The following is a 16,782-nucleotide window of genomic DNA, read 5'->3' on the forward strand; positions in this document are numbered from 1 at the left end:
TCCGGCAGGTGGGTGGGGCCTACTCAGAAAGATAACGTCATGGAAAGTATATTTAACATAATATTATTAGAATAAATACATTGCGACTGTCTTTTAAGATTAGGTAGAAAATAATACCAGTCGAGTTAAAAATACACAAAAAAACAATAATAAAAATATTAATATAACTTGAATAAGTACCTCTTTGACAATCGCATCAATAATGTTATAGTATTTTTAATTAGCCATTACTCTATACGAAAAGTCCAAACTGAGGACACCGGATTGAAAGTTTAACTTGTTCGTAATTCGCCACTAGAGGGAGCCATTTCATTTAACCAAATGGAGCTAGCTTTGTCCTGGCATGGCCTTTTCTCAATTGCCCCCCACTTAAAGCATGACATTGCTTGCTTTTTTAAAACTGAAACAGAAAAAACGTTCCTTTGCCTTTGCCAGAGTCATCTGTACTGATAGATGGAAAATAAATTCTACTGAGTGCACTGCCTTGACATGTTTTTCAATGTGTGTGTTCAGTAACAAATGCTCAATGTTATGAGAGCCCGTTTCCACCACTGAAAGACAGAAATAAACCACAATGGTAAGTCATAATTATGAAATAAAAAGTTAAAATTATGAGCTACAAACTGCGCATGTGCCACCTTCTTGACACATGCGTAGTTTGTCTGAGTGGTTAGCATGTTGGCCACACAGTCAGGAGATCGGGAAGACCTTGGTTCGAATCTTTACATGTTCTCCCCGTGTGTGGGTTTTCTCTGGGTACTCCGATTTCCTCCCACATTCCAAAAAGGTTAATTAGGTTAATTGGCGACCCTAAATTGTCCATAGGTATGAATGTGAGCATGAATGGTTGTTTGTCTATATGTGCCCTGCGATTGGCTGGCGACCAGTCCGGGGTGTACCCCGCTTCTCGCCCGAAGTCAACTGGGATAGGCTGCAGCACACCTCCGCGACCCTAATTAGGATAAGTGGCAAAGAAAACGGATGGACGGATGTCACAGTTAGGACTTTCTTATCTCATAATTTCAAAGTTATAGCTCATAATTTCAATTTGTTATCATAATTATTCCTATTTATTTTCTCCGTGCTTTTTTTTTTTTTACATTTGTAGTTGTTTAATCAAAATTCAGATACTTCACAAAGTACACCTGCAAGATGTGAGATCCAAAACAAGAGCTCTTTTACACGTTCTGCCTTTACGATGATGGCACTGGTCTTTCATTGCTTTGTTTTTTGTCCTGAAGGCCGTACATCGGACAGGCACTTCTTGAACATTTTTATTTGCAAGGTAGCAGGAACAATACCACAGTAATCAAATAAGTTTGGCAAGGTAAAAAAAAAAAAAAAAAAAAGGTAATATATGAGCCAAGAACGTTCCAAGCCCCAGGCAGTATCAATGGGAGCAGTTGTGAACAGGCATGTACCTATAATCTCTCACAATGGTTTCATTTCATTATCAGAAGTCAACGGTGGTTCTTTTTCATGACAAACGAAAGCAAAATGTGGGCATGACATATACATCAAGATACGTTGGCATAAACACATCGTGCGCTTAATTTGAGTGCACTTTTCCCAGCTTCAATTGCATCATCTCCAGACGAACTTGCTTGAGATGCTTCCTGACTGTGGGGTTGGCACAAATGGGCTTCCTCCGGCCCGCCACGTGAAGGCTGTGGATATAACACACCTACAATTAGAACAGCAACTCACAACACCCATAACATATCACTTTTCTGCAGAATTTGTGGTAGAAAGCTTGCTTCCGTGACTTCCCCGTCACACGGGCTCGAGCTGCTCTGTACACCCCTCTCCCTGCTTTCTATCAAAGCCTCGTCTTCCTGAAGCTGCTGGGACGTAGTCTACTGTAAAGACCTGTAGAAAGCCTCTCGGAAGTCTCTCGATTATCCATATTGATGTGCAATTAAATCTCTCCTGTGTTAACTATGCTATGCTATACTGTACTACACATACTGCGACGAAAAATAATTTTTTGTTGTCATATGTGGTCACTTTGTTGCACTGCAGAATTAATCTCTATTAATTTTGCAAGTGAATCACGGCTCTTTAAAATTCATACTACAGTGCACCGTACCACTACTGGAATGAACTACAGTGGACTGCTGCAAATTTGCAGATGTGTTGTTTAAAAAAAAAATTGTTCTCCTAAAATAGACCCTTTTTTCCCGCAGATTTACCCCAAGTGGATAATAAATGATTAATATGCGATAATAAAGGATAAAATGTACAGCATACATGTTGGATCAGCATGGATCTTCTGAATAAGTATGCAGTACTGGGAAAAATATGTTTTCGTGGCTCACATGAGTGCGCTGATGTCACAGGGGCCGCCGCTTTCTTGCATTTGCCATCTTCTGACCATCATGAGTTTTATTTTGGGGACGGATTGCCTGGTTTTCACACAGCATTTAACGATGCCACCTGCAGTTGGAGCACAAATTAAGTCAGATACTCAATAACAAGCAACATCTTTATATCTATCATACGCAGTGGTGCGAAAAAGTGTTTGCCCCCTTCCTGGTTTCTTATTTTCTGGCATGTTTGTCACACTTAAATGTTTCAGATCATCAAATAAATGTAAATATTAGTCAATGACAACACAACTGAACACAAAATGCAGTTTTTGAAAGAAACTTTTTATTATTAAGGGAGAAAAAAAATCTAAACCTACATGGCCCTATGTGAAAAAGTGATTGCCCCCTAAATCTAACACCTGGTTGGGCCCCCCTTAGCAGCAACAACTGCAATCAAGCGTTGGCGATAACTTGCAATGAGTCTCTTACAGCGCTGTGGAGGAATTTTGGCCCCCTTATCTTTGCTGAATTGTTGTAATTCAGCCACATTGGAGGGTTTTCCAGCATGAAGCGCCTTTTTAAAGTCATGCCACAGCATCTCAATAGGATTCAGGTCAGGACTTTGACTAGGCCACTCCAAAGTCTTCATTTTGTTTTTCTTCAGTCATTCAGAGGTGGACTTGCTGGTGTGTTTTGTTTCAGCTTGAGGTCACAAACAGATGGCCGGACATTCTGCTTCAGGACTTTTTCGTAGACAGCAGAATTCATGGTTTGATTCATCACAGCAAGTCTTCCAGGTCCTGAAGCAGCAAAGCAGCCCCAGACCGTCACACTACCACCACCATATTTTACTGTTGGTATGATGTTCTTTTTCTGAAATGCGGCATAACTTTTACATCAGATGTAATGGGACACACCTTCCAAAAAGTTCAGGTTTTGTCTCATCAGACCACAAAGTATTTTCCCAAAGGTCTTGGGGATCATCAAGATGTTTTCTGGCAAAGTTGAGGCGAGCCTTAATGTTCTTTTTGTTCAGCAATGGTTTTCGTCTCGGAACTCTGCCAAGCAGGTTTTAGTCCAGTGTCTTTCTCATGGTGGAGTCATGAACACTGACCTTAACTGAGGCAAGTGAGGCCTGCAGTTCTTTGGATGTTGTTGTGGGGTCTTTTGCGTTCTTGGGGTCATTTTGGTTGGCTGGCCACTCCTGGTAAGGTTCACCACTGTTCCATGTTTTTGCCATTTGTGGATAATGGCTCTCACTGTGGTTCTTTAGAGTCCCAAAGCTTTAAAAATGCCTTTATAACCTTTTCCAGATTGATAGATCTTAATTAATCTCAGTTCTGTTTTAACAGGGGGGGTCAATCACTTTTTCACACAGGGCTATGTAGGTTTCGATGTTTTTCTCCCTTAATAATAAAAAAAAAACTGCATTTTGTGCACAATTGTGTTGTCATTGACTAATATTTAAATTAGTCTGATACTTTTTCACACCACTGTATATCTATCATGTACACATATCAGTGATTCTCAACTGGTTTGGCTGCGGGACCCGCCAAGAAAATCAAACTAGTTCATTTGCTCTGATTCAACTCCTCCATTCCAAATATACAAATTTACCCTTTTTCTGGCTACCTCAGGAGGTCAGTTTAATAATAGGTAGTCCATTTCTTCTGTAGACCCCCCCTCTGATTGGGTCAACAGATGTAACTGGGTATGAAACGGTACCAGCAAGTCTTCATTGTGGGCGGAATTCCGAGTGAAACGTGAGCTGGAGTGTCTTTTTATATTTTTTTTGCCAGTAAAGGCGATCTAGCTGTGTGTCGGACGGACGGCACCTTAAGTTCACATTCAGTGTCCTTCCCCTCCTGCTCATGCTTGCCCAGGTCACCTGTAAACATGGCACGCACCTCGTGGTGGCATAGCAAGTGAAAAGCACAGACGCGAGGTCATTACACAGTGTTTTTTGGCAAGACCGGCGACCCACTGAAAACGGCTCCGTGACCCGCTTTTGGGTCGCGAGCCACCAGTTGCGAATCGCTGATGTCGATGCTAGCGTCGTGGCTTACCTTCAGTCGCGTGGAAAGCCAAAGCGCACAGACACAAGGTCACCACAGCCACTTTCAGGTCCATGACAGTAGATGGAGTAAGTTGAAGAAACGTGCTTGCTTTGTTTGCTCAGGTACACTGGTGATGAGCACACACCTGTGTACCCGCCCAGTGATGAACCTGTCTCCATTCAAACAGGCAGCGGCATGTTTTTAGTGTGGGGTAACGATGCAAACCATTTGCAGGAATTATTCCCTTTAAATTGTTTGAATAATGGGACGAATACACATTTTTTTACGGCAGTGTTATATTCTGTATTGTTTTATTTGTTTGTCACTATACAGTCACATTTTGACAACTTGGTGGTCTAACTTCCTCATCATATGATGTCTTATTTATTTACAGTGCTACCTGAAACCTTAAATTAGCATGTTATTGGTTCCTCATCAATGTGAGCGCAATATTAAATACCCGTGATAATAATAATAAATACCTAAATAGCACAAATAGTAGCTGGAGGTGTTTATTTGCAAAACTGCAAAGAATAGCAGGCTTTTATTTGAAGTAAGGCGTCTGTTAAAGGAGAAGCCACTATTTAAAGACATACATTATTACAAGTGAGTGTGGTGTATGTGAGGTCAAAAGGCATTTAGTGGAATCGAGTGCTCGCGCTGAGGAAGGCAGCGTTAGTACTCAGTCTGCCCCCTGGTGGCCACATGCAGTAAGCGCAGCAGCAGCTCTGCAGGCGAGCTCCCTGCAGAGGTTTGGGTTTGATCTGCATCCTCAGCCTCCTCCAGGCAGGAGGAGTCTACTGAACAGCTCTCTGCGAAATAAAGGAGACAAACTGTCAAAACTTGACTTTCCATCGACAACATCGAATTTATATCTTTTACAAAAACGTTACCTGAGGTACAGCAGAGGCCCGAAGCGGCACAGTGACCCCCCTGGGTGCCACAGGGCCGTCCCCCCGTCTGACAGGGGGTGAGCAGGTAGTTCTCCTCCACACAGTGAGATGTGTCCGGGGAGGCCAGCAAGCAACCAAAGCCCTCCACACAGCAGATGTTGGGACCAAAGCAGCGCCCCCTGTCCCTGGGACCACATGACATGCACTGGAAGGGACAATATGGACACGATAAAAGCCTGTAGCTATCCATTTGTGTTACATTAATGCTTGACATGAAGACACTTCTTTACTATTTAAGATTGCTTCTATTGTATTATATAACGTTTTTCCTATCAAGTGATCATTAAACCAGTCATACAATACAAAATAGTTAAATTATATATTCTAATTATATATTATATTTAATATATTTAATATAATTATATGTTAATGTAATGACCTCTCTTTCTATATACATTTCTTCAATATTCATTTGAACAGTTCGGCTGCTACATTCAGTATGTAATATGATGTAATGCATGTATCTATATACATTTTGCTGTATGACAATATAAATACTGTATATTATTCATATTAATGAGGTTGCGTATTGATGAGTAAACATTTTTGATTTATCTTAATAATAATAATAATGTTGCACAACTATGCATGTGACAAATACACATTTCAGTCATACTTTCCAATTATATATTTCACTATTTAATCAAGTAACAGACAGTTGAATTGATCATTCCACATATATAATATGTATATGACTATATTATATCAATATAATATTAATAACGGAGGTATCTATTTATTTACAAAATTGTCTTTATTTAATCTATATTTCAATATAGATGCAGAATGATATATTTATTTTAAAACTAACTGTTTACCGCGTGGATAAGGGACAGTGTTTGTGTGAAGTGCTCAAAACGGACATTTTAAAATAAAATATTTTTAAAAATATGTAAATCATCATTAAATAATTATTTCTTTTTTTAATCGTTTTTAGTTTATTCAATCATAATATCAATAGAATGACATAATTGTAGTAATGATAACCAATGAAAAATCTAAACACAAAGATCACTATTGTGTAATGTCATGGAATATAACCAAATGGATGGAATGGCATTGCAATTAACCAGAATGGTATTTTAAGTACCTAATAACGGAATGGCATTATAATTGACTGTGATGGTTAATAAAAGATAACTCATATTTAAAAACGAAAAGCTTTGCTATATTTTCCAATAAATATCGAGGGGTGAAATTTGGAATACATTTAAAAAACAAAAAGAATCGTAAAAAAACAAAACACGTTGCCCACCTGTCTGAGTCCAGTCTCGGCCAACGCTCTCTTGCCCCCCCTAGGACAGTTCTGGATGTAGCAGGCGGAGGAGAGGGCGGTGTTGAGGGCGAGCAGTCCCAGGACGCAGAGGGGGAGTACGGAGTGAGACATCGTTGCTCGCCGATGATAGTGGTGCGGGTTGCCGATGTGCTGGGAGATGTTCGCTCCACCTAGCGGGTGACTGTCTTGACAAGGAGTTACTGTACCGCCACGCAGCCTGTTTTTATAAGATGGTGTGTGACACTTGTGACGTCATGGCGAGAGGTCGAGGCGGATGTGTTGGTGCATCACTTATCTACACACAAATGCTTTTGTCTGTATTCAACATGCACCAACAATCAAGCTGGTGGCAAAAGGACAACCTGTATACTTACTACAGCTAATTAAGACTCCAGCATGACCATGCAGCCCAATCACTTGTCATCATATCAGGACCCTTACCCCCTTCTGTTTTTGTTTTTAGTACCAAACAAAACAATTAGCATTTTTAAATCCAACTCAGGTTGTTACTGTGCTCAGCATTCTTTCTCACCTATTAAGTGTTGTCTTGCTGATTAGCAATTAAACAATAACTTTGTAAAACTGACCTTTAATATGATCGGCTGCATGCAAGCGACAAATGCAATTCGTTATTGCGCTACTGGACGCAGACATTTGAATTAAATAGATTGAAAAACCTCCCAAAGTTTATTCTCAACCTGTGGTACAAGTACCGGGGGTAGTGGTACTCCAGATTAAAAATTATATTACACATATTATATTACCAGATTAAACATGATATTACAAACATATACAAAATACAATCAATGTTTGCTTGATTTCTTATTTTTGTCACACTTAAATGTTTCAGATCATCAAACAAATTTAAATATTAGTCAATGACAACACAGCTGAACACAAAACGCAGTTTTTAAAAAAAACTTTTTATTATTAAGGGAGAAAAAAAAATTCAAACCTACATGACCCAGTGTGAGAAGAGGGGATTGCCACCCTTCGTTAAAACATAACTGAGATTAATTGAGATCTATCAGTCTGGAAAAGGTGATAAAGCTATTTCTAAAGCTTTGGGACTCCAGAGAACCACAGTGAGAGCCATTATCCACAAACGGCGAACACATGGAACAGTGGTGAATCTTCCCAGGAGTGGTCGGCCAACCAAAACGACCCCAAGAGCGCAGCGATGACTCATCCAAGAGGTCACAAAAGACCCCACAACAACATCCAAAAAACTACAAGCCTCACTTGCCTCAATTAAAGTCAGTGTTCATGACTCCACCATAAGAAAGATACTGGGCAAAAACGGCCTGCATAGCAGAGTTCCAAGAGAAAAACCACTGATGAACAAAAAGAACATTAAGGCCCATCTCAATTTTGCCAAAAAACATCTTAATGATCCCCAAGACCTTTGGGAAAATACTCTGTGATCTGACAAAAGTTTAACTTTTTGGAATGTGTGTGTCCCATTATATCTGGCATAAAAGTAACACCGCATTTCAGAAAAAAAAGTCATACCAACAGTCAAATATGGTGGTGGTAGTGTGATGGTATGGGGCTGTTTTGCTGCTTCAGGACCTGGAAGACTTGCTGCGATAAATGGAATTAGGTCAGGAAAAAGTAATATTATGATCAAGTCAAAATATTAGGGGAATAAATGCATGATATTATGAGAAAAAATGTACAATGAGAAAGTCAAAATATTTGTTAAAAAAAACAGGAAAAAATGGGCAAAAAAGGATGAAACGTTAATACCAATAATACCCTTTATACACAAAGCTGAGACGCAGGCTGTTATTTCTTTAAATATAAAAAAACAAAAACATCTCGGCATATCTGCATGGGTTGGTTAAAAAAAATGTAAAAGTGGCCCCCAGCATCCTTTGATTTTTCAGTATGCAGCACTCGGTGGAAAAAGTTTGGACTCCCCTGCTGCAGAGTGAAACTAAGGTTGCATCTGTGGCTATTTTGCATGCAGCTCTTACGGAGCGGATACAGGATCATGACCTTGATTTACACTTGTCGTCACGGAAACCACCATAAAAAATAAAAAAAGACGGTCTTTTCAAGAGTCTGAGTGACTTTGTCACTAAAAAAAAATACAAATATGGGCCTTACACTTGCTGATGTTACATTTTACTTCTGCATTTATTGTATGGATTGTATTGTATGTCCAAAGGAGAGGTTGCAGTGTTACATGGTCAGGTCAGACGAAAGATCATAGAACCTTTCCTCCTTTATTCCATGCTGGATGCACACTGTGCTCAGCTTTCTCTTTTTGTGTCCACAAACCATCGAAACCAAGGCTGCAAGTCCCTCACTGAAAAGAAAAGACGACAGGAAGAGGGAGTATTATTTATTTCCTTTTTATTCTAAACTGTTTAATGCAATACTTTTTTTGTGCGATTTGTGATGACATAATGCGCATATACAAATAAAGGCCGTTTGCGTACCTTCACCTTGAGAACAGCTTGTTTCTTTGCGCCGTCTCCGGGCAGGCTAGTGATGCACGCGTATGATGTCGCTGCGAGACGTAGGGCGTTGGCAGGTAGGGCAGTGGATGCCAGTGGGCGATGTGGCGACAGAGCTCAACAGTGGTGAGTCTCTTTGTAGGCAGGTGCGGCACAACACATGACCGCAGAGCAGGCGATAAACGGGCGATGAAGGCACGGAGTAAAGAGACAGCACTGAGGAACAAGATGCGCACGTCCTATCATCACCTATGGAGGACATTTATTGGGGCACAGTTAGAAAAACATACGGTAATAGAGATAAGTTTGTTTTGACGTTTTTGTAACCTGGCATAGTTAGAGCGGCAGTGTGCGGTGACTCAGAGACAGGAGGGGCACGTCCCTGCAAAAATAAGTTTGAGGTAAAAGAGGGTCGTCCCTTTAGGACGGAGGAGAGGGCGTCATCCAGGCTGGCTGACAGACGTTGTTCATGTGAGCTGCTGCTTCTCTGCCCTGTGGAAGAGACATGACAGGGAATAAAGGTATAAACAGATGGGTATGTAGGATATTGATTTTTCTGAAGAATTGTATCAATAAAGTGGAATTTAATCACTTTAACATTAATATAAATTAGTATACAGTACAGTGTTCCCTCAATCTATTCCGCTGAATTTTTTTTTGTGCTTTTTTACAATTTTTATTACAGCATATGAACGCTGTTCCAGGCCAAGGGTGGCCCTTTAAGAAAAATTGCATTGTGGGAAGTCGAGTGTCTCTCTCTTCTGTCTGCACCGCCCATTGTTTTCTACATCCTGATTGGCTGTAGACCATTATCAACCAATCAATCAATCAATCTCCTTCCTGCCGCCCTGCCATGTTGCCATGTCTCCTGTGTCCATCGCTAGCTTGTAAATGAATCTTCGGTTCCTTCTGAGGACTGCAACAGGAGTACCACCGCAGCAATATCTTTTAACAAGGATGCAAAAACGCTACAGTGCAGCGGAACGGCGCCAGGACAAAAGGGCACAGTTAGCAAGTTAGTGGCTTCATCATTTCTTGTGTCCGACCTGTAGGTTGATCATTAAAATTCAAACAAAAGTTTGAATTTCTGAGAGTGTTTCAACAAGAGAGAAGTGTGACAAAGTGTTATTGTCTGTCTGAGAATAGTGTATGAAGTGTATGGCGAGGGGTTTTACAACCTTAAAATATATAAAATCACTGTAACAAAATACATTTTCACTTATTGCAGGCTATTTTGGGAACCTATTCCCCGCCATAAACGAGGGAACACTACTGTATTTGCACTCACCTGATGATGTGTCATTTCTTGGTATTTTTGTTTGATGTAGTTGCTCAGCTGTTGATGGTTCTGATCCACTCAGTTGTCGCTTCTTCCCTCCATCAATATTTCTGCAATCTGATGACTGTCCAGATTCCTCTACTTGTCTGTTTGTTATCATCACAGAGCGTTCATGAGGATGCAGGCCTATCAACCTGGAGGGTTGTGGCTTCTCCGCCTCCCTCCGTCTCCCTAAAGTCCCATCCCTCTTCGCGTTTCCATTTCGCAGGAGGAAATGGTCGATGCGGCTTTTCAACTGGGGATTGGGCAGAGGCTGGGAGGCGGCGGTGAACGGGACGCCGGTGAATGGGTCGCTTGCGGGTCGCCCCCAGGAGGCCTCCCTCTTCTGGTGCTCCTCAAGGGTGGTGCTGTCCACTGAGACGCCGCTCGGGAGGAGCATGGGCAGTGTCATTACCTCCTGGGTTATGGGGTCAAGAAACTCCTCTGGGGTTGAGAGAGTGCTAGAACCAGACAAAAAAATACAGCTGGTATTTGTCAAAATGTAAAAAGTATTGTGCAGTATATTTTTGATTATATAAAAAATTGACATATCTTACCAATTCATATACATTACCTCACAAAAGTGAGTACACCCCTCTTATTTCTGCAAATATTTTATTATACACTGGAACCTTGCTTAGCGTTCGCCCCGGTTTACATCAAAAATTTACGCCAAAATCTTTCCTCTGTTTGCATACATTTTCCAGTAAGCGTACAATATGGCACGTGTCTTGTCATGCTATTAACACAATGTGTGAGTCCTACTGTGTTCCTAATGTATTTTTATCACAAACGTCCTTGTTAGCTTCCTGAGCGTGCTAACAAACTGGCAAGTCAGCTGCGTCGCCTGGCTGTGACGTCATCAGCGATTGAGTCCCAAAACACATTTTATAGTTTTACAATTATACTTTTACATGCATAAAACTACTATAAATGCATATAAATGGCGAATGAAAGGTATAAATTAAAGATTTAAGGTTACCTTCAATGAAGACTGTTCCCAAAGACACGATGTGGCAGCGAGACACCACGCGGACACCATCTTCCTCTTTTGTTATGAGTTATTTCTTGATTTCAGTAGTGTTTCTCACCTACTTTAACAAAATGCTGCCATTTAGTGTTATTGAAGTGAGAAATGCTACTGAATTCAAGAAATAACTCATCACAAAACAGGCAGGTGATGTCTGTGTGGTGTCTCGCCGCCACTTCACGTCAACACTCACGTCTTCAATGAAGGTAAAAGTAAATTCATGTGTTAATTTATCCCTTTCATTCATCATATATATGTATTTATATGATTTTTCTTTTCACACGTAGATAACGCTATAATTTCCCCCATCTGATTAAGGTAAGTAAAGTATCTTGATCAGTCTCAATCATTTATTATCTAGCATCAACGCTATATAGTGGGGCTACTAACTTTAATAATGATTTGGAGTGCATGAAAAAGTGGAATGGAAAATGTAGCTCTCTGACAACAAGCTCATTTATTAAATTATATAGTACAACTGCTGCATGCTGACCAGTCATGAGCTAGTTTTCCTTCTAAAAATAAGTACAACAACCACCCTGTTACGAGTGATTATTCTAATGTAATAAACTATTCCATTAGGATAATCCCTGCATTGTTATTCCCTAATAACGCACCATATGGCCGAACCAATTACCTTGAAGGTGTGTCTTGCTGGGGCTGTTCTGTGTGACTGACAGAAGCAACGGGTCGAGGTAGTGGCCTTCGACTGGCCCTGTGGACGCGATTAATCTTCTCGACTTCCTCTGGAGGGCAGCAACGAGCCGGTTGCCCCCACACCGCCAAAGCCTTGAGGCCAAGGGCGGATGCAGCCCCGCCAAAAGGCAAAGTCACACGAAGCTGTGAGACAGAGCTCAAAGAAAGGTGGCCTCGACTCCATAGAGCTTCTCTGCGGCAGTTGTCTGGTTGAAGAGGAGGGGGAGGAAGACAGACGAAGGGAGGCCGAGGACGAAATGCAGAATGGGAGAAGCAAACTTTGGTTTCCTCCTTGAGTTCACAACGGCCAACTAGTTTAAAGTCATGCTCAGGATTGTTAAACCGAGTGTCTGATTGAGAATGACTTTTGGTGTCTTGTTTGTACATGTGGCCCCTTTGTTGGGACTCCTCACCCCATGCTTGAGCCTGGATACTCCACAGGTGGCCGTTAAACTTGCCATCTTGATTGCCCTGCTTTCCATTTTCCTCCTTCTCCATCTGTACATGTGTCTTAACCTGGTCTTGCCCCCTGGCTTGGCTAAAATTCTGAGGAGGAAGCAGATCGGAAGTGGTGCTGATCTCCAGTCTCTTGCTGGTCTGCCCAAGATCCATGCCCCAGGGCCACAACTCCACATCCACCCTGCACAGCTCCACCTTAAAGCCGAACCTTAACGTCACCTGACAACAAGAATGGATTGTTAACCAGGACAAGATTGATTCTAACCCCAGACTAAAATGTAGAGCAGCATCCCAGATAGAGATGCACGATTCTGCAAAAAATGTGAATCACGATTTTCCGGCTTAGAATTGAGATTGGACAATTTTTTTGCACATGCACAATTTTGAAAAAAATTCACAGATTTTTAAAATATTATTATTATTAGACTCCTCGTTGTCTTGTTCTGCTTTAACAAAACTTCCAGTGGTCTTTCAGACATTCTTCATAGGAAGGAGTACAGTTGGCATGAGCCTTTTTTTCTTTTTTTAAATAGAAATGAATACAACAGCTGAAATAAATACAAAAAGTCTAAAATCTGGCACGCTCGCTCACTCCACAGTAGATTCATGCACGTAATAAAGACAAGTCAAAAGAAAATCAATTAATTAATGCAATTGCTCCTCCCGTGAACTGATGAATGAGCCTTGCCGGCCAGTGCGAGATGACTCCCCCGCCTTGGCTGGCAAGGCTCGCTGGGGGACAGGGAGAGTGAGGAGGACGTGTCGGCAACAACAGTGCAGCATGAGTCCTTGAGTGTTTTTGTGATGCAGCGTGTTAGGTAATCTTTTTTTCTTAAATGTAATTTACAAGTTAGATAGCATGTCAGTATGAATAGGTTTTTTCGATTTTCAGTGCAGCCCTAATGGCAGAACAGATTGTGTTCAAGCCTAGAAGTTCTATATTTGGTGAAACGTTAAATCTCCTGATTTTAAAGCCACACTACTTTACAGCAGTTACTCGCCTCACCATAGCGGTACTCGTGATTAAATGCGTTTCCATTGTCAAAATGAAATACTATGAAATACTACATGGTATGAAATCTGGGTTTGAAGTATACTACATATAAAAATACAGCAATGGTGACGTAATCCATTGTTAGTCCCTCAATGGACGAGCAAATCCAACATTGCCAGCTCCTTCTAAGCTATATGATTTGAGGATACACAATTCAAAATGCTCAACTAACAGAAAGAAGTCACCTGCACGGGTGGACGTAGAAAGTACTCCAGCTTGAAGCCCCGCCTCCGGAGAGCAGGGTCTGCTGATATGAGGTTGGTGACATCATAGCCATCTGCACACAACTGCAATTAGACACACATAGTAAAAGTGAAAGTATATTATTTTATTAGTGGTGTCACGAGACACTGTGTTCACGAGACGAGACAAAATTGGGTCGACTAGGCGAGATTTTAACTTTTAAGACTTTTAAGAAAAATAAAATTTTAAACAGTGACCATATAATGTGATCTGCTAATTTAATTTCTACAACATTACCTCGCATTGCTCCTCACGAGACTACACGTCTTCTGCACTCTGCGTGTACGCTAGCTGCGCCGCCTCCCCCCACCGAGACAAAGGGCTCACTCCGTTCACATACTGTTGTTTTATGGAACAAACGCACCAAGGTGCTGAAACCAATGCACAGAGTGAACCTCTTCCTGCCTGTTTGGAGGTGGGAGACGAGGACACGCATGCACATGGCTGGAAAAATTATCGAGTTAATTTTCATTTATTGTGTGATTAATTAAATAATGTATTATCGTCCCAGGCCTGGTGTTCACAAGACAATTAAAAAAAAAAAAAAGTTGAACAAGAAATTTTGTCATGTTTTAATCTTGTGAGATCTTGTGGCACCCTCATATTTTATACCACCAAGTGAAAAAACCCCACGTCTACGCCCTACAACAAAAAACTAGCTGAATGCCATGGATACTTGAGTGAACAAAAATGATTGAAAACTCTCAAATGCATTAATGTCCAAAAATGGGCGATAAAAATACAAATCCAAGACCAGAAGGTGTGAGAGACCTTAAATACTCAAGAGTATGTAGCAAAAACAGCTGTTATGGTTACATGACAAAACAGAGCGACAAGAACATAACAAGGTCAGCGGTGATTCAGTCTCCCACGCACCACTCTGCCCCTCAACGGCTTTATTTTCACGGCTTTTGTTCGCCACCTCCAGCCTGTCCTTTTTTTCCCTTTCCAAGTTTAGCAAAACTCTTCCGGTCCATATCAATACTTAGAGTAGATGCGGTGTACGATTCATTTTACACCACAAGACAGGAAGACAACATAAATATCATGTGAATACTCTAAAGTATAATTAAGGACATTGTCTATGTCTACATCTATGTTCCCAAGGGAACACATTTACTGTGACACTCCTCGAGCAGGAGATTTATTTATGTTTTAAATGGCTTATTTACTCTTATTTTGTCTACTATATTGGGTAATGCAAGTGTAAAGCCATTTAAAGCCGCCATTACAAAACACTGATGTACTGTAATGGCGGAAGTCCACTGGAAGTATGCTGTCCAGACAAAAATGACAAGGGACCGCTAACGTGTGAGTCTATTTATGTCTAATAGGTCTTATTTTCTCTGATTATATCTACTACACGGGGTAATACAAATGTAAAGAAGATTATATGGGTTTTATTTCATTTCTTGAGGGCTCTAATAATGTTTGGAATGGTATTTAGAAGATGGTAAACAACTTTTCTATGTCATAATTACAAATTAATCCTGCTTATCGAAAATTCACTTATCGCAGTCAACCAATTCACCGCGACTATGCACTGAAAATGACTCAACACAGCCATTATTGTCTACATATCTGGCAACACACGTGCGTAGCAAAGTAACTGTGTCTTGCCTAAAGTGAAGTGGTTGTGCCATAGTCTTGGGCTGCATGAGTGCTGCTGGCGCTTGGGAGCTGCGGTTCAATGACGGAAAGAAGAATTTCTGCGGCAGAAACTGGGCCACCTTGGCAGTTTTCGAACATAACGAGCCCCAAACAACCTACAAGTTGAAAAGTGTCTTTCTGAGGAAGCCGAAGGTGAAGTGATGGAGGACTGTTTACCTTGTTGGAGCTTATTTCTGTGTTGAAGTGCGGTAGGCAAAGATTTAAAACCATGTTCTCCAACCTGGAAAAAAAGGAAGCCATTGAACGATTCCACACATTTTGTAGGTCAAGGAGACATGAAGCATAGGTCAAGGAGACATGAAGCATTCCAACTAAGAATATACGGAGCTGTTAAACAGAACACAACAGTGTCTGACGTGTATAACTTGAACTCGGACCTCATGGCATTGAATCCATGTTGGACTGACTAACCTTTATGAACAAATCATCCACCATTCACGTTAACAAGCCGTCACAGGAATATTCAGCTCAAGTAATTGCACTAACGCCGCCTCTGTATGCACATTATGACTTCGTAATCCGAAGGATTGATTGAGCAAAACGGTGGAGGCTGCCCCTAATAAGTAACACTGAAAACGACCCATTAAATGAAATGTAAATTCAGATAGTGATATAACAAAAGTTAATACAGGTAAATCATATAGGCTGAGAGACTACACTCAATATATTGCTAAAGCTTACCCGTCCATAAAGCTTACTTTGCACGGTGGTGGTCTTAAAGCTGATCTTTTTAGGTGCTTTTGGCGCGCTGGGCCATTTTAAAGTAGTTTGTAAGAAAAAGATAACAGCACAATAATTCAATTCACAGCGGCTACGAGCTAGCTTGAATGTTAGCAGCTACGGAACTAGCGAAGGGACAAACGCTATCCAAACGCGAAAGTCAAAATGAGTGGAACGTCTTCAATACGGTAAGAATAACGGTATTCATCTGTAAAAGTGTTAAATGTTTCTGATAAAAAGGAATCAATTTGTCACTGTCAATCACGTACTTCCAACCCACATTTGGGTGTATTCATTTTCTCCCCAAAGGAGCGTAACATTTTAACCCCATAATCAAAATGTCAGCTTCCCCAAAACCGCTGTAAAAATATTATATATTAATATTTACCACTTTAGAAGAGTCAGATTTTTAGATCCACTTCAGCCTAAAATATACACATCTAATGGGAATTTAATTTTGGGTGTCCCTTTAAAGGCCTGTATGTTTACATTTTGCAGCTCCACTGTTTTTTTAATTGTACCACGACATAA

The 16,782-nt window shown here is 40.8% G+C and overlaps 3 protein-coding genes across 5 annotated transcripts; all 3 read right to left on the bottom strand.

The window, feature by feature from the left end:
* Positions 1 to 1,418: 1,418 nt before the first annotated feature.
* Positions 1,419 to 4,439, bottom strand: ccl27a (chemokine (C-C motif) ligand 27a). Its single transcript, XM_054774669.1, has 3 exons — positions 4,376 to 4,439; positions 2,319 to 2,436; positions 1,419 to 1,667 (listed from the first exon to the last, which is right to left on the bottom strand). Exons 1-3 carry the CDS (start codon positions 4,437 to 4,439, stop codon positions 1,550 to 1,552), a joined length of 300 nt encoding a protein of 99 aa, XP_054630644.1. The 3' UTR covers positions 1,419 to 1,549.
* Positions 4,440 to 4,659: 220 nt separating this feature from the next.
* Positions 4,660 to 6,778, bottom strand: avp (arginine vasopressin). Its single transcript, XM_054773443.1, has 3 exons — positions 6,575 to 6,778; positions 5,260 to 5,464; positions 4,660 to 5,178 (listed from the first exon to the last, which is right to left on the bottom strand). Exons 1-3 carry the CDS (start codon positions 6,704 to 6,706, stop codon positions 5,042 to 5,044), a joined length of 474 nt encoding a protein of 157 aa, XP_054629418.1. The 5' UTR covers positions 6,707 to 6,778; the 3' UTR covers positions 4,660 to 5,041.
* A 655-nt stretch (positions 6,779 to 7,433) lies between these two features.
* On the bottom strand, positions 7,434 to 16,467 carry ubox5 (U-box domain containing 5). Of its 3 annotated transcripts, none has more exons than XM_054773526.1 (8): positions 16,230 to 16,467; positions 15,688 to 15,751; positions 13,803 to 13,904; positions 12,046 to 12,782; positions 10,349 to 10,839; positions 9,388 to 9,552; positions 9,043 to 9,309; positions 7,434 to 8,909 (listed from the first exon to the last, which is right to left on the bottom strand). In XM_054773526.1, the coding sequence occupies exons 2-7, from the start codon at positions 15,739 to 15,741 to the stop codon at positions 9,089 to 9,091; spliced, it is 1,770 nt and encodes a 589-aa protein (XP_054629501.1). In that variant the 5' UTR covers positions 15,742 to 15,751; positions 16,230 to 16,467; the 3' UTR covers positions 7,434 to 8,909; positions 9,043 to 9,088. The 3 variants fall into 3 exon arrangements, with proteins under 3 accessions (XP_054629501.1, XP_054629500.1, XP_054629499.1); XM_054773525.1 differs by having other exon boundaries at positions 9,049 to 9,309; positions 16,213 to 16,467; XM_054773524.1 differs by having other exon boundaries at positions 16,213 to 16,467.
* Between the last annotated feature and the right edge of the window lie 315 nt (positions 16,468 to 16,782).

The sequence above is a fragment of the Dunckerocampus dactyliophorus genome, chromosome 4 (assembly GCF_027744805.1).
Source record: "Dunckerocampus dactyliophorus isolate RoL2022-P2 chromosome 4, RoL_Ddac_1.1, whole genome shotgun sequence".
In the NCBI taxonomy this organism is placed as follows: Eukaryota; Metazoa; Chordata; class Actinopteri; order Syngnathiformes; family Syngnathidae; genus Dunckerocampus; species Dunckerocampus dactyliophorus.

Excerpts from the sequence above, each read along its gene's own strand:
- ubox5 (XM_054773525.1), bottom strand. Across the intron at positions 12,783-13,802 it reads TTCTACGTCCACCCGTGCAG|GTGACGTTAAGGTTCGGCTT; the intron begins GTGACTTCTTTC and ends TCTTGTTGTCAG. Across the intron at positions 9,553-10,348 it reads AAGAAATGACACATCATCAG|GGCAGAGAAGCAGCAGCTCA; the intron begins GTGAGTGCAAAT and ends TCTCTTCCACAG.
- ccl27a (XM_054774669.1), bottom strand. The coding sequence starts at position 4,439 with ATGGACCTGAAAGTGGCTGTGGTGACCTTGTGTCTGTGCGCTTTGGCT. Across the intron at positions 2,437-4,375 it reads GGCTTTCCACGCGACTGAAG|GTGGCATCGTTAAATGCTGT; the intron begins GTAAGCCACGAC and ends CTCCAACTGCAG. Across the intron at positions 1,668-2,318 it reads TGTGACATCAGCGCACTCAT|CCTTCACGTGGCGGGCCGGA; the intron begins GTGAGCCACGAA and ends TTATATCCACAG.
- avp (XM_054773443.1), bottom strand. The coding sequence starts at position 6,706 with ATGTCTCACTCCGTACTCCCCCTCTGCGTCCTGGGACTGCTCGCCCTC. Across the intron at positions 5,465-6,574 it reads CCGAGACTGGACTCAGACAG|TGCATGTCATGTGGTCCCAG; the intron begins GTGGGCAACGTG and ends TGTCCCTTCCAG. Across the intron at positions 5,179-5,259 it reads GGGCCTCTGCTGTACCTCAG|AGAGCTGTTCAGTAGACTCC; the intron begins GTAACGTTTTTG and ends TTTATTTCGCAG.